The 14,453-nt window shown below is 47.1% G+C and overlaps 1 protein-coding gene across 1 annotated transcript in view; it reads right to left on the reverse strand.

Moving 5' to 3' along the window:
• The window catches only part of slc7a9 (solute carrier family 7 member 9), a 109,038-nt gene that overhangs the window by 52,916 nt on the left and 41,669 nt on the right, over positions 1 to 14,453 (reverse strand). Inside the window, exons 4-5 of the mRNA XM_085991577.1 lie at positions 5,853 to 6,095; positions 5,243 to 5,368 (exon numbers count right to left, since the gene is read on the reverse strand). Coding sequence (XP_085847703.1) covers positions 5,243 to 5,368; positions 5,853 to 6,095 — 369 coding nt within the window. The remainder of the gene's footprint in view (positions 1 to 5,242; positions 5,369 to 5,852; positions 6,096 to 14,453) is intronic.

Consider the following 14,453-nt stretch of genomic DNA (forward strand, 5'->3'; position numbering starts at 1 on the left):
TAATCCCAGGATCGCTGGCCCCTCAGTGTCGGTGACATAGAACATGCAGTTGATGTTCTTTCTTTTATGTGTCCCTTTGACAAAGGTTATTCCGAGTTGTTTAATCTCACTCCCCCCGTATGCTGTCAGCGTGACATTACTTGCTTTTAAACAACCCTTTTGCGGGTAGCCATCTTCTCTCAAGTTTTCGGGAAAGATCTGCTGGTAGTCTCAATGGGAGAATGTTGCTCTGAGCTCCTGTGTCCAGTTTCAACTTTAAGTTGATGGTTGTGGGCTGACCTTTGACCCTCTTTTCGATTGGATGATGGTGTGCAATTCTCTCTTCGGAGTATTTTCCGCTCTGGACATCTCGTGAAGCTGTACCTTTATGGTTTCAATGTTTAGTGTATTGTCATGACCATAATCATCATCATCCTGTTCATCCATGGCATGGATATTGTGTTTCTTTCTCTGGTTCTGCTATCTGCCTTTGTTTTTGACGTATGTTCCTTCTTTCTTCGTTCTACACCTCTTTTCCCAGTGGTTTAGTTTGCCACATGCATATGCTGGACATTTCTTCCTGTCTGTATAATCGTGCGGTCTTCCACAGTTTCTGCACGTTTCTCCCGTTGTCATGTGCATGTCTTTGTGTGTTGTACATTTCTCTCACGGTATCCACTCTGTTGTCCGTCTCAGAAGCCGTCCACATGTCAGCCGTTTGAGAAATCAATGTTCTCATTTGCTGCTTCATGGCTTCATGAGCTCTCGCAGTATCTATAGCCTCTGTTATTTTGAGCTTTTCTTTCCCTATCAGGGCTTTTTGTACCTCTGCATGCGCTGACCCCATATCAGCTGGTCCACAAGCCTTTCCTCCATTTCCTTAAATGCACAGTTGCTGGCTTCATTTCTCAGCCTTGTCAGGAAATTATCAGCTGTTTCACCGGATTCCTGTCTTAGACTCTGAAATTTGTATCCATGTATATGGTGATTGGATTTAGGCTCTAGATGGTTGCTGAATTTCTCAAAGATTGTCGCAGGGTTTTCCTTTTCCTCTTCAGTCAAACTCCAGCTATTATTCAAATTTAGACCTTTTTCTCCCGTCCACAACAGAATGTAACTAACCTTTTCTTCGTTGGCAGTACCCTTCAGGAAGCTTTTGAATGTAAGGTCACATTTCTGTTTGAACTTGCGGAATGCCTCTACTATATCGTTGGCTTCCCAGTTCATGAGGGGTTGCATTTGCACAGTCAGTGCAGTGGCAGCCGCCATCTTAGTTGCCCGTACGATTCATGCTCAATCACCACAGACACCGGCACTCACGATCAGCTCATATATTCACTTTTTGTCTTATTCGTAGTTCGTATGGCACAAGTTGTACTCACTTATACCGCTGCCACCATGTTGTGTCTCCTTGTGTTCTTATTACTATGTAATACAGACACTTTTAACTCATTTAGTTTATGACTTTCACTCAGTTGTATGCTTACTTTTATGATGTTGCTGCCGTATGGTGCGGAGTGACACAAGATGTCCGACCTTGCACTGCGCACTGCCTTTCACAGTGTGCCACATAGCAACATAAATACACTAAACAAAGTAGTTCCATATAACGATGTAACAAGTAGTTCCATTTAACGATGTAATAATATAACGATGGAACAGCTGGCGCTGCTGACGGGCCGACCACGGCTCGGAAACTTTGGCCATGGCGAAGGTCAATGGCTTGTGGTCCACGAACGCCATGAACGGGCGGGCCTCCAGCAGGAAACGGAAGTGTCGGACGGCGAGGTAGAGGCCGAGAAGCTCGCGATCGAAGGTGCTGTACTTCCGCACGTTGGGGCGGAGCTGCCGGCTGAAGAAGGCGAGCGGCTGCTAGGTGCCGTTGACCCACTGTTCGTGGACGGCGCCGACAGCATAGTCCGAAGCGTCAGTGGTGAGAGCGATTGGCGCATCAGGCAACGGATGCGCCAGCATGGTCGCGTTAGCCAGGGCCCTTTTCGTGTCCGTGAAAGAATTGGCCATCTCCTCGGACCAGTCGACGGCGAGCTTGCCTTTGATGGCCTCGTAAAGGGGCCGCATAAGCTGGGCTGCCCGGGGAACGAAGCGATGATAAAAGTTCACCATGCCCAAAAACTCCTGCAGGGCCTTCACTGTGAGGGGTCGCGGAAAATCCTTCACGGCCTCCACTTTCGACGGCAGTGGCACCGCCCCGTCCTTCATGATGCGGTGCCCGAGAAAGTCGATCGAGGACAGCCCGAACTGGCACTTGACCAGATTGACGATTAGGCCATGCTGGCTGAGGCGTTCGAAGAGAGTCCAGAAGTGGGACACATGCTCCATCCTGGAGGCGCTGGCGATGAGAATGTCATCCAGCTAGACAAACAGGAATGGCAGGTCCCGTAACACGTTGTCCATTGGCGTTGAAAAGCCTGAGCGGCGTTTTTGAGACCGAATGGCATGCGGAGGAATTCGAACAGCCAGAACGGGGTGATCACCGCGGTTTTCGAGACATCCTGCAGCCGGACGGGGACCTGGTGGTAACCCCGAACGAGGTCCACTTTAGAGAAAACAACTTTCCCGGCCAGGCGGGCGGAAAAGTCCTGGATGTGTGGAATCGGGTAGCGGTTGGGGGTCGTAGCGTCATTGAGGCGCTGGTAATCGCCGCACGGGCACCAACCGCCGCCTGGTTTCGGTGCGATGTGGAGGGGCGAGGCCCACGGACTGTTCGACTGGCGAATGATGCCGAGGCGCTCCATCGTGTTGAACTCGGCTTTAGTGATGGCGAGTTTCCCCGGGTCGAGGCGCCGAGCGCGGGCGTAGACAGGCGGACCGGTGGTCGGGATGTGGTGTTCTACCCCGTGCTTGGTGGCGGCGGATGAGAAAGTGGGCTTCGTGAGGTTCGGGAACCCGGCGAGGAGGCGGGAAAACTCGTCGGAGGCCGAGAGTGCGCTGGACAACTTCGTCGTGCCGGAACTACTGAGCGAACACGGGAGCGAACTGAAAGTCTCAGCATTGACGAGACGTCAGTTCTTGACGTCCACCAAAAGGCCATTGGCGCAGAGGAAGTCAGCGCCGAGAAGGGGGGTGGACACTTTCGCTGTAACAAAGTCCCAAGCGAAACGCTGCCCGCCAAAACACAGCGCCACGCTCAGTTTCCCGAAGGTACGGATGGAACTGCTGTTGGCGGCTTCGAGGGCGGAGCCGTTGCTCCCCCCCCCTGTTTGTCTACGGTTGACGCGGGCAGGACGCTCACCTGGGCACCCGTGTCACAGAGGAAACGACGTCAGTAATGAATAACAGACTACCTGAACGGCCGACAGCCATGGTAGCTAATGAGTGGGCCTTCGCGTTTCCCGACGCGGTAAAGCTGCACGGGGCCTGGCCCTTCTTAGCTTTGGGGCCGAACTGCGCGTGGTAGAAGCACATGCTTGGGGGCTGCTGCCTTTGGGCTGTGGCGGTGGGGTCAGGGCCCCGCAGTACTGTTGCCCGGCGGAGAAAAATTTGTCGGCCTCCTTGGCCAGGTCGCGGAAATCACTAGTATGAGAGTTGGCTAAAGCCGACCGTGCCTGCCCTGGCAGCTGTTGTAGGAACAGTTCTCTGAAGAGGAAGCACGGCTTGTGCTTGCCCAGGAGGGTTAACATGTGGTCCATCAGTTCTGAGGGCTTGGAGTCGCCAAGCCCGGGTAGAGAGAGAAGCTGGCGTGCGCGCTCGGGTTCAGTTAGTCCAAAAGTCTCTAGGAGGCGCGTTCTCAGCGTCGCAAATTTGTGGTGCTCCGGGGGGGTTCTCGAGCAGGCTCACGACTCTGGCCGTGGTGGAGCTGCCAAGAGCAGAGACGACGTAATAATACTTCGTGTCGTCCACAGTGATGTCCCGGAGTGCAAACTGAGCCTCGACCTGGGCGAACCAAGCGGCAGCCTGTCGTTCCCAAAACTCCGGTAATTTGAGAGAAATGGTGTTCGCCGCCATCTCGGATAAAGTCTTTGGAAACGTCCAAAAGAGAAACGGTCACCAATGTAGGAGTCATTGAAAATCAACAGACTGCGAGACTTTCATAGCAGCAAAGAAAAACGCGCGTTAGCTTTATTAACACTCCGCATGGTCTGAGGGACTCTGCCTCGTCGCAGGGCTATAACGTCATCACACAATCGACGACTCTTAAAGGGACCCTACCCCGATAACCCAACCAAGTTCCATACATAACGTGGAGCGATAACAACATTGGCTATACATAGTGAATTGTGTTACTGTCCCTATGTGGTCTCCGCCACACTACCCCATATCCTGAGACTGTGACCCCTCGTTCTAGACCCCCCAGCCAGGGGAAACATCCTCCCTGCATCCAGTCTGTCTAGCCCTGTCAGAATTTTATATGTTTCAATGAGATCTCCTCTCATTCTTCTAAACTCTAGTGAATACAGGCCTAGTCGACCCAATCTCGCCTCATACGACAGTCCTGCCATCCCAGGAATCAGGCTGGTGAACCTTCGCTGCACTCCCTCTATGGCAAGTATATCCTTTCTTGGGTAAGGAGACCAGAACTGCACACAATACTCCAGGTGTGGTCTCACCAAGGCCCTGTATAACTGTAGTAAGACATCCTTGCTCCTGTATTCAAATCCTCTTGCAATGAAGGCCAACATACCATTTGCCTTCCTAACTGCTTGCTGCACCTGCATGTTTGCTTTCAGTGACTGGTGCACAAGAACACCCAGGTCCCTTTGTACATCAACATTTCCCAATCCATCACCATTTAAATAATACTCCGCCTTTTTGTTTTTCCTGCTGAAGTGGATAACTTCACATTTATCCACGTTATACTGCATCTGCCATGTATTTGCCCACTCACTCAACTTGTCTAAATCGCCTTGAAGCTTGCACCAGTCGGGATCAATGTTCCCCCCTAAGGTGCACAGGCCGTGCACCAGTCCAGATTAATGTTCCCCCTAAGGTGCACAGGCCACTCACCAGCTGCTGCCGCTGCAAAAGCAAATTTGAAGGGAGTGCGCATCAAAAACAAATTAGAGGGAACATTGCTGCTTGTGTGGCTAAATGTCAAATTCTGTTTGATTTACATTCCTGTGAAACGCCTTGGGATGTTTAACTATGTTAAAGTAGCGATATAAATGCAAGATCTTGTTGTAGTCATGGGGATGAGCAGTTTTTTTTAAGATCACAATAAGGGTAAAGGGGACTATTTAATTTAGCAGAAAAATTTGAATTTAATGTAACTTTCTAGTTATATATTTATTGCGACATATCCCACCTTGTGCCAGTAGAACAATTCCAGCTATAATGATGACGGCGACAATCAGCAGTTTGGCAACAGTTAAAAAATTCTGAACATGGTTAGCCAGCTTGACACTGACCGAGTTCACTAGTGTGATTAAAGCTGCAAAGGTAAAAAAAAAAGAAATAGTTCAATAATCATAAAAGGGGTTGAATTCAAATTTAGCAAACTCAAAGCAGTAACTACAATATGAGATTTTTAATCGTAAAACACATTATCTATAATCCTACTGTTCCAATTTTAAATCTTACTCTGTTACATAATTCCATTTTAAAGAGCACAGCAAATATGACTAGTGCTTTAAGATTAAATCCTGTCTGAATTACAAAAGCATATAAATCATTGGGAAGTCACAATTTCAGTTTAAAGCTTTTTTTAAGCATAAAATTCAATTTAAATCCTAGTATATTTTAAATACGTGAAATTATTTTGGCTTAGTTGCTCTGTCTTCAGAACTTTGTCTTACTGTGAAAACATCACTTACGGAAGGATGCTCACGATTCAATCCGATACCTTTTCAGTTTTTATAAATTGCCTGTAGATATATTTGTTTAAAAGAGCCCTGTGTGTGAACAATAATACTTACTAATAGCAACTGCAGCAAGGCATTTGATGGCAACCTGTGGGGGCACACAGCCAGGATAGAAGGGAGTTGCTGCGTATTCAGCAAAACTCAAACAGATTATAGCAAATGAAGAGGGTTTTACAACAATTATAGACATCCATGAGTACAGGAATGCAGGAATTGGACCAAATGCTTCCAGGAGATATGAATATTCCCCTCCGGATTTAGTGATCATTGTTCCCAGGTCAGCATAACACAGTGCACCTAGCAAAATAGGAAATGTACCATCAGAATCTGCATTTCATAATATTACATCTTACAAAGAGTCCCTTACGTCTTGGAATATATTCCAGATAAATTCAAACTGTTCACAAGAATACCAAGTCTGTTCAAAGATTGAGAACTTATTTAATTCTTAGTGGCATATCTATTACTGCAGTTCATATTTAGAAAATACCATTAATTACTATAATATGGATTAGTTTAATTTAATTGTTTGTGAAAGCGTAGTTAGTCTGAGATATTTTTCATATATGTACAGAAGTAAAATCACCTCATTTACCCGTGTCTTTCTGAGGTGTATTATATCAGAGGATTCCAGCGATCCCAACAATGCTGTTAAGTTAGGATGTTTGGCATATATGTATTTATCAAGTGCAAATTTAACATAGCACCTAACGGGCATTATTGTTTTTAGGGAATATATATAGATAGTGCTGAACGGTTGTTTTTCAGATGGGATAGAAGTATACACTAGTGTCCCCCGGGGGTTGGTATTAGTATTATGTCCGTGTGTAATTGAGACACGGACTGCAGGAGTTGGTTACAACAGGTCTTTACTGAGTGGAGACAAAACTGGAACTACTATGCAAAGTTACTACACAGGCTTATATACAGAGGTGGCCACTACTGGTACTGCAGTATACAGGGGCTGCAGAATATAGTTCCTTATGCAAAGTACATACACTACAATTCCTCCCCTTTTTAGTTAAACAGTACATAACATTCGATTAATAATTAAATAACATATTTACAATTACAGTTGCTATATACATTAGCTGAAGTTAAGCAATTATAAGTTCAGTCTTTGAGGAGGCTTCCTGATTCTGTCTGGATAACGCCTCTTTGGGGTATCAGGTTCTTCTGGCAAAGTTGAGTCGGGATCAATGTCGTTGTTTAGTTCGTCTGCTTCCAATATCCCCGATTCTGAGGTAGATGCAATTGGTACTTCGGTTTCATCACCAGGTGTATCGGATCGTGGTGTGGAATTGACGTTTTCCAGTGACTCTAGAATCTGGTCAGCACGGCGTCTTACAATGCTCTCTCCAACGTCCACGGTATACATGAGAGGTCCTTGCCGTGTGCAGATCGTTCCTGGCTGCCATTTCTCTGTGCGATAGTCCCGGGCCAAAACTGGTTGACCTATCTTAAAACTCCTGGTCGGCCTTTCATTCATATTCTGAAACTGCCTGTTCGCCACATCTCTTCTGATGTTTGGCTTAACCAAATCCAAGCGGCATCGTAGTCTTCGATTGAAGAACCTCATGGCTGGAGTTTGGTTGGTAACCGCATGTGTCGCATTCCGGTAGGCAAACAAGAAGTTATCCACCTTGTGTTGTAGGGGTATGTCTTCATTACACATTGCCTTGATAGCCTTCTTGAATGTTTGAACGAACCTCTCAGCCAATCCATTGGTGGCTGGATGATATGGGGCGGATGTGTAATGCTTAACACCATTGTTCTTTAAGAACCTCCGGAACTCTTCAGACACAAACTGTGGTCCATTGTCGGAGCAAATCTGTTCAGGCAGCCCATTTCTGGCGAATATGGTTCGTAAGACTGAGAGTTTTTTCTGTGGTGGTTGAGGACATTTTTATTACCTCTGGCCACTTTGAATGTGCATCCACCGCAATTAAAAACATCGAGTCCATAAATGGACCAGCAAAATCAATGTGCACCCTTTGCCATGGAGATGAGGGCCACTCCCAGGGATGTAGAGGGGCTTGTGGTGGGGCGTTTTGGACCTTCTGGCATCCTGTACAGCTCTTGGTCATCTCTTCGATTTCTCTATCGATTCCCGGCCACCACACAAACGCTCTGGCTAAATTCTTCATTTTTACCCCTCCCAGATGACCCTCATGAAGCTCATTGAGCACTCTATCCTTCAATTTGGGTGGAATTACTACTCTGGATCCACACATCAAGGTTCCTCTGCACACTGACAGCTGTTCTCTTCTCGGCGAGAATGCTGGCAACAGTGGTTCGCCATGTGCTGGCCATCCCTTCACCATTAAATCATAGACCCAGGAGAGTGTCGGGTCATTTCGTGTTTCCTTTTCTATGTTTGCATTCGTCACAGGTAGACATTCGACTATGGTCGAGTGGAATATCTCCACAGGATCCACTGCAGGTGCTTCTTCCACCGTCGGCAACGGTAGGCGCGACAATCCATCAGCATTCCCATGCTGTTTAGTTCCTTTGTACTCGATGTCATATTGGTGTGCCCCTAGGAAAAAGGACCACCTCTGTAGCCGTTGTGCTGTCATTATTGGGACGCCCTTCTTAGGGTTGAAAATGGAGACAAGAGGTTGATGATCAGTTAGTAGAGTAAATTTCTGACCGTGCAGGTAGTGATTGAACTTCTTCACCCCCCACACCAGGCTGAGGGCCTCTCTGTCAATCTGGGCGTAGTTACGCTCAGCTGAAGTTAACGAGCATGACACAAAAGCTATCGGCCTCTCTGAACCATCAAGGAATTTATGTGACAGTACCGCTCCAATGCCATAGGGAGACGCATCACACGCCAGTCTTGTCGGTAGTGATGGGTTGTAGTGAGCCAATACTTCTCTTGAAGTGATTAGGTCTTTACTCTTCTGAAAGGCCCGCTTACATTCATCGCTCCATTTCCATGCTACTCCAGTTTGTAGTAGGGCGTTCAGTGGGTGCAGAATTGTGGACAAATTCGGCAAAAACTTATGGTAGTAATTCACCAATCCGAGAAATGACCTCAGTTGCGACACATTTTCAGGCGCTGGAGCCTTAACTACCGCTTCAATTTTGTCAGGGGACTTATGTAACCCCTCTTCATCAATCACGTGGCCACAATACGATATCTGTTTCTTAAAAAACTCGCACTTGGGGCAATTGGCTCGTAGCCCATGTTCTCTTAGTCTAGTGAGCACCTGCTCTAGGTTGGCAAGGTGTTCACTGTCATTTTCACCTGTCACTAGGATGTCGTCCAAGTAACACTGAGTCCCCGGAATCCCTTGCAGGACTTGTTCCATCGCTCTTTGCCATATCGCCGGAGCTGATGCTACTCCGAATACCAGTCGATTATATTGGTAAAGACCTTTGTGAGTGTTTATCGTGAGATACTTCCTAGAGGATTCTTCAACCTCCATCTGCAAATATGCTTGTGCTAGGTCAATTTTTGTAAAACGCTTCCCTCCAGATAGTGAGGCAAAAATATCTTCTATCCTCGGGAGAGGATATTGTACTGTGTGAAGGACTGGGTTCACAGTCACCTTGAAGTCCCCACAGATGCAAACCTTCCTTGGCTCCTCAGACTTATTGTTTAACGTTTTCTTCATGACAGGAACGATGGGTGTCGCCCACTCGCTCCAGTCTACCTTCGATAACACGCCTGCATTCTCCAGATTCTCCAGCTCTGCCTCGATGGCTGGGCGAATTGCATACGGTATCGGTCTTGCTTTGAAAAACTTGGGAATTGCATTCTCTTCTATTTTTATCGAGGCGGTTACGCCTTTAAGAGTTCCCAGTTCTTGTTGAAATACCTCTTTGGCGTTAGCTAAGATTTTTGACAATCGTCCAGGTGTGACGTCGTCATCCTTTTTACCAGCCACCGTCAGTGCCTGAATGGCGTGCCAGTCTAAACTTATCTTTCTGATCCATTCACGTCCCAATAACGGTGGTCCACCATCTTGCAGTATGTACAGATACAATTTCTGTATTTCCTTGCCGTTGTATTCGACAGGCACCCTTATTTTCCCTCTGGGGTATACTTTCTGCCCCGTATACATCTTTGAGACAATGGATGTCTCTTTCAAGGGTATGTGTGAGAATAGCCGCTCATAGTCTCATCGATTCATGACAGTCAGGGCTGATCCTGTATCCAATTCCATTTTGACTTGGGACCCTGCTATCATGAGGGTGACCCAAATGGTTCGGTGATCCTCTTTTGCGATTACGTTGTGAAGTTTGAGACAGCTTAGTCTCTTGTTCCCGGATTCACTATCGCTCTTCTGGTCTTCGGAACTACTGTCCGTCATCTTTTGTACTTTCCTGGACTGTTCCTTAGTAGCCTTTTTGTTGTCGTTAGTCTTCTTCCCAGACCTGCAAACTCGTGCAATGTGTCCCATCTTTCTGCATTGCCTGCATATTTTGTCCTTGGACCAGCAGTCCTTCTGGTCATGGGTTATTCTGCCGCAGCGATAACATTTTTCAAATCCCCGTGTCATTTCGTGGGTGCCGTATTCCTGTGACTTTTGCTGTATTTCCGCAGCTCCCCTTGCTGCTGCTTCGTACGATACTGCCACCACGCTGAGAGCCTTATCTAGCGTCAGCTCTTTCTCTGAGAGTAACCTCTTCTGGGTTCCTTCACTCAGGAGTCCACAGACAAATTTGTCCCGTAGAGTATCTGCCAGTCCTGCTCCGAACTGGCAGTGCTTTGATAGCTTGCGTAGTTCCGTAAGGTAATCAGCATTGCTCTCATCTTTATGCTGATTTCTCCTGTGGAATTTAAATCTTTCTGCTATCAGCAGCGGTGTAGGATTTAGGTGTTCCTGTAGGATATCAACAATTTCGTTAAAACTCTTCGCCATCGGTTTGGCTGGAGTGATCAGGTTCCGCAATAGGCTGTACGTTCTTGCGCCCATTAAGTTTAGTAGTACCGATGCCTTTTTCTCATCGGCTACTTCGTTTGCCTTGCAATATACTTCGACTCTTTCCACATACGTGGCCCAGTCTTCTATTGCATTATCGAAGGCAGTGATATTGCCAGTCTTCGGCATCTTGGAAATCTAAGATGGCGCCTCCCGCGCTTTGCCTTCTTCCCCGCTGGATTAAGATGGCGCCTCCCGCGCTTTCCGTCTTCTCCGCTGCTGCTAGCGCTGTTGCTGGCGTTTTTATGCCTTGATGGCGACGCCCTATGGTCTTCGCACTTCCCCCCGCGCTGCTGCTAATGCCGCTCTCCGCGGTTCCCGTGGCAAACTGCAGCTCTTCGCGGCTTTCTGCGCTTCTAATTTCTTTTATTTTCCCGTCGTCAGAGCAACCCTACGGGACACTTTCCTTCCTCTTCTCGGGTCTGTACGCTGCCCGGCTTCGTAGCACCGGCTGCGCCCTGTGTGCTCCACCCTCTCTCTCTCTCTCCTCTTCCCGACAACGCTGCTCGGCCCTGTTGAAAAGCCACCCGATCGAGCTCTAGCCCGCCGCAGCCCAGGAAGGATCAGTGTACTACCTGCCACCAGCCCGATTAGCTGGAACACCATAGACAGGATAACCAAGCCCCGCTCTCGACAGCCTCTCCTGCAAATCTTCAACTCCGATGAATCAGAGGCGGTTGCCCACGGTCGACGCCCGTTTCTTCTGTTTGTTTTTTTTTCTTTCTTCCTTCCGGCCTCGACCTCTAACAACTTCGCTTCAGGGATGGATCCCCATGAGGTGGTGCAGAACTGTAGGTAAGTTCGGATCTGCTCGTCGCCAGTATTATGTTCGTGTCTAATTGAGACACGGACTGCAGGAGTTGGTTACAACAGGTCCTTACTGAGTGGAGACAAAATTGGAACTACAGGTAGACTACCCTTTATCCAGACTTCCGAAAACCGAAACCCTCTAAAAAACCAAAGGTTTTTTCGTTCAGCGTAAGTCGTGCGTACGACTTACGCTGAACGAAGAGGGTTCCGGTTTTGGAAGTTCGGATAAAGGGTAAGTCGTGCGCACGGCCCCCCGCCGGCGCCGACCCCGACCCCCACCAACTTAGGCTGAGCGTCAGCGTAAGTCATGCGCACGACCCCCCGCCGACCCCCCCCGCCGGCCCCGACCCCCCCGCGGACCCCACCGGCGCCGACCCCCCCCCCCCCGCCGACCCCCCCCGCAGACCCCGCGAACCGCTGACCCCCCCGCGGACCCCGCCGGCCCCGACAACCGCCGACCCCCGCCGGCCCCGACAACCGCCGGACCCCCGCCGACCCACCTTCCGAAATCCGAAATTCTCCGAAAACCGAAACTCGTCTGGTCCCGAGGTTTTCGGATAAAGGATAGTCTACCTGTACTATGCAAAGTTACTACACAGGCTTATATACAGGGGTGGTCACTACTGGTACTGCAGTATACAGGGGCTGCAGAATATAGTTCCTTCTGCAAAGTACATACACTACAATTAGGACCACTGCTCTTTGATATATATTAATGACCTGGACTTGGGTATAGGTGGCATAATTTCAAAATTTTCAGGTGACACAAAATTTGGAAAATGTCATACACAGTGAGGAGGATAGTAATAGATTTCAGGAAGACATAGACAGACTGGTGAAATGGGCAGACACATGGCAGATGAAATCTATTGCAGCGAAGAGTAAAGTGATGCATTTTGGAAGGAAGAACAAGGAGAGGTAATATAAACGAAATGGCACAATTTCAAAGGGGGTGCAGGAACAGAGAGACCTGAGGTTCACATACACAAATCTTTGAAGGTGGCAGAACAAGTTCAAAAGGCTTTTTTTTTTTTTTAATGCATGTAAGATCCTTGCCTTTATAAATAGCGGCATAGAGGACAAAAACAAACTAGTTACACGAAACCTTTATTAATCACTGATTAGGCCTCAGCTGGAGTATTGTCTCCAATTCTGGGCACCACATTTTTGGAAGGATGTCAAGGCCTTGGAGAGAGAGTGCAGAGGAGATTTACGAGAATGGTACCAGAGATGAGGGACTTCAGTTATGTGGAGAAGCTGGGGTTGTTCTCCTTAGAGCAGAGAGGTTAAGAGGAGATTTGATTGAGGCATTCAAAATTATGAATGGTTTTGATACAGTGAGTAAGGAGAAACTGTTTCCACTGGCAGAAGGGTCACTACCAGAAGACACAGATTCAAGGTGATTGGCAAAAGATCCAAAGGGGAGATGAGAACTTTTTTTATGCAGTTGTTATGATCTGGAATGCACTGTCTGAAAGGTTGGTGGAAGCAAATTCAATAGTAACTTTCATAAGATAATTGGATATATACTTGAAAAGGAAACATTTGCAGGGCTATGGAGAAAGAGCAGGGGAGTGGAACAAATTGGATAGCTCTTTCAAACAGCCGGCACAAGTACTATGGGTTGAATGGCCTTCTGTGCTGTATGATTTTAGGATTCTAACTGCACTTGTGCATGTAAAATGGAACATGTTTTCTGTTTAGGACAGCACACCCCAAGCCAGGTACAGCACAGGACAGATGTAAAACAGACCTTCACCTATATCACCCTGCAATGATTTTCAACCTAGCATCAGAATAAGCTAACCTCCACACCTTATTTATCAGAGTAACCTTTTAATTTTCCAGACTGCTCATTCTGTCCAACTGTTCACTCAAATGACAATAACTCAATAAATGCTAATTATTTCAAATTTGCAGAAAACTGGGCTGAGATTAGCCAAACCAATTTCACTTAGACTTTATTAGCCATCAAACTGTCTACTCCAAGTTCACACTGAAGCCACAGTTTATAGTTATCCTACGTGAACCTATGCAATCTCTGATGAATTGGGCTCTCCAAACTCATTCCAAATGACAACGGTGGAATATGTAAATTTTATTTGCATATACGTCTGCAGTGTTTCAGTGCCACACTGATTAGCTTATTGCTAAAACAGCAGTGATGAAGGGCTGCACAGCTAGACAGTAATTACGTAGGAATTTTCTCCGAACTGAGAATTATTTTTTAAACAATAAACTGGTGCTCCATGCACAATGCATAGTAGTATTACGATGTGGGTTAGTATCTGAATTGCAGATCACAGCTTGTTCGTCAGGGAGGTACCAAGCCGAAAGTAGAAGCCTCTCGTAAAGAAAGAGGGAACATCAAATTAGGATGTTCTTTGCAAAGCTCCTAGAGTAACCAAGGCTTGGAAACAGGTTGAATTCCCATCATCTTGACTTGGAAACCATGCACAGCATATAGAAGTGTTTGAAGTTGCTTAAATGTCACCTGGAACAACTGTTCTCTGTGAATTGTCATGCCAAAATTCATCAGTACCAAATATTGGCCCGGAATTTGCAGTCAGCGGTGAAGCAAAGGCGTTCTCCGCTAGCCCCAAAGAAAGCTGCCCACAAAGATCTCGCAATCTCTGGCAAGAATTTTGACTTTCTCGACACATAAGTCAGATCAGTGTAGGATAGTGGGGAAGCCCTAGTGCGAGCTGCTGTGACGTCAACAAGCTGTCTAAGCAGCCAATCACAATGCAGAATTCTCACAGACAGGGAACCAGGAAGTGAAGAAGCTCCTTTTATTCTGACTTTTTTAAATGTTATAGAGAGCCAAACAAAAATTGGGGCTCCCACATGGGGAAAAGGTAAACCTGAAATAAATATGAACAAACTTTTAAAAGATAACTTTTTTAAAGTT

The sequence above is a fragment of the Somniosus microcephalus genome, chromosome 6, assembly GCF_052327205.1.
Source record: "Somniosus microcephalus isolate GS21.2 chromosome 6, FLI_Smic_1.0, whole genome shotgun sequence".
NCBI lineage: Eukaryota > Metazoa > Chordata > Chondrichthyes > Squaliformes > Somniosidae > Somniosus > Somniosus microcephalus.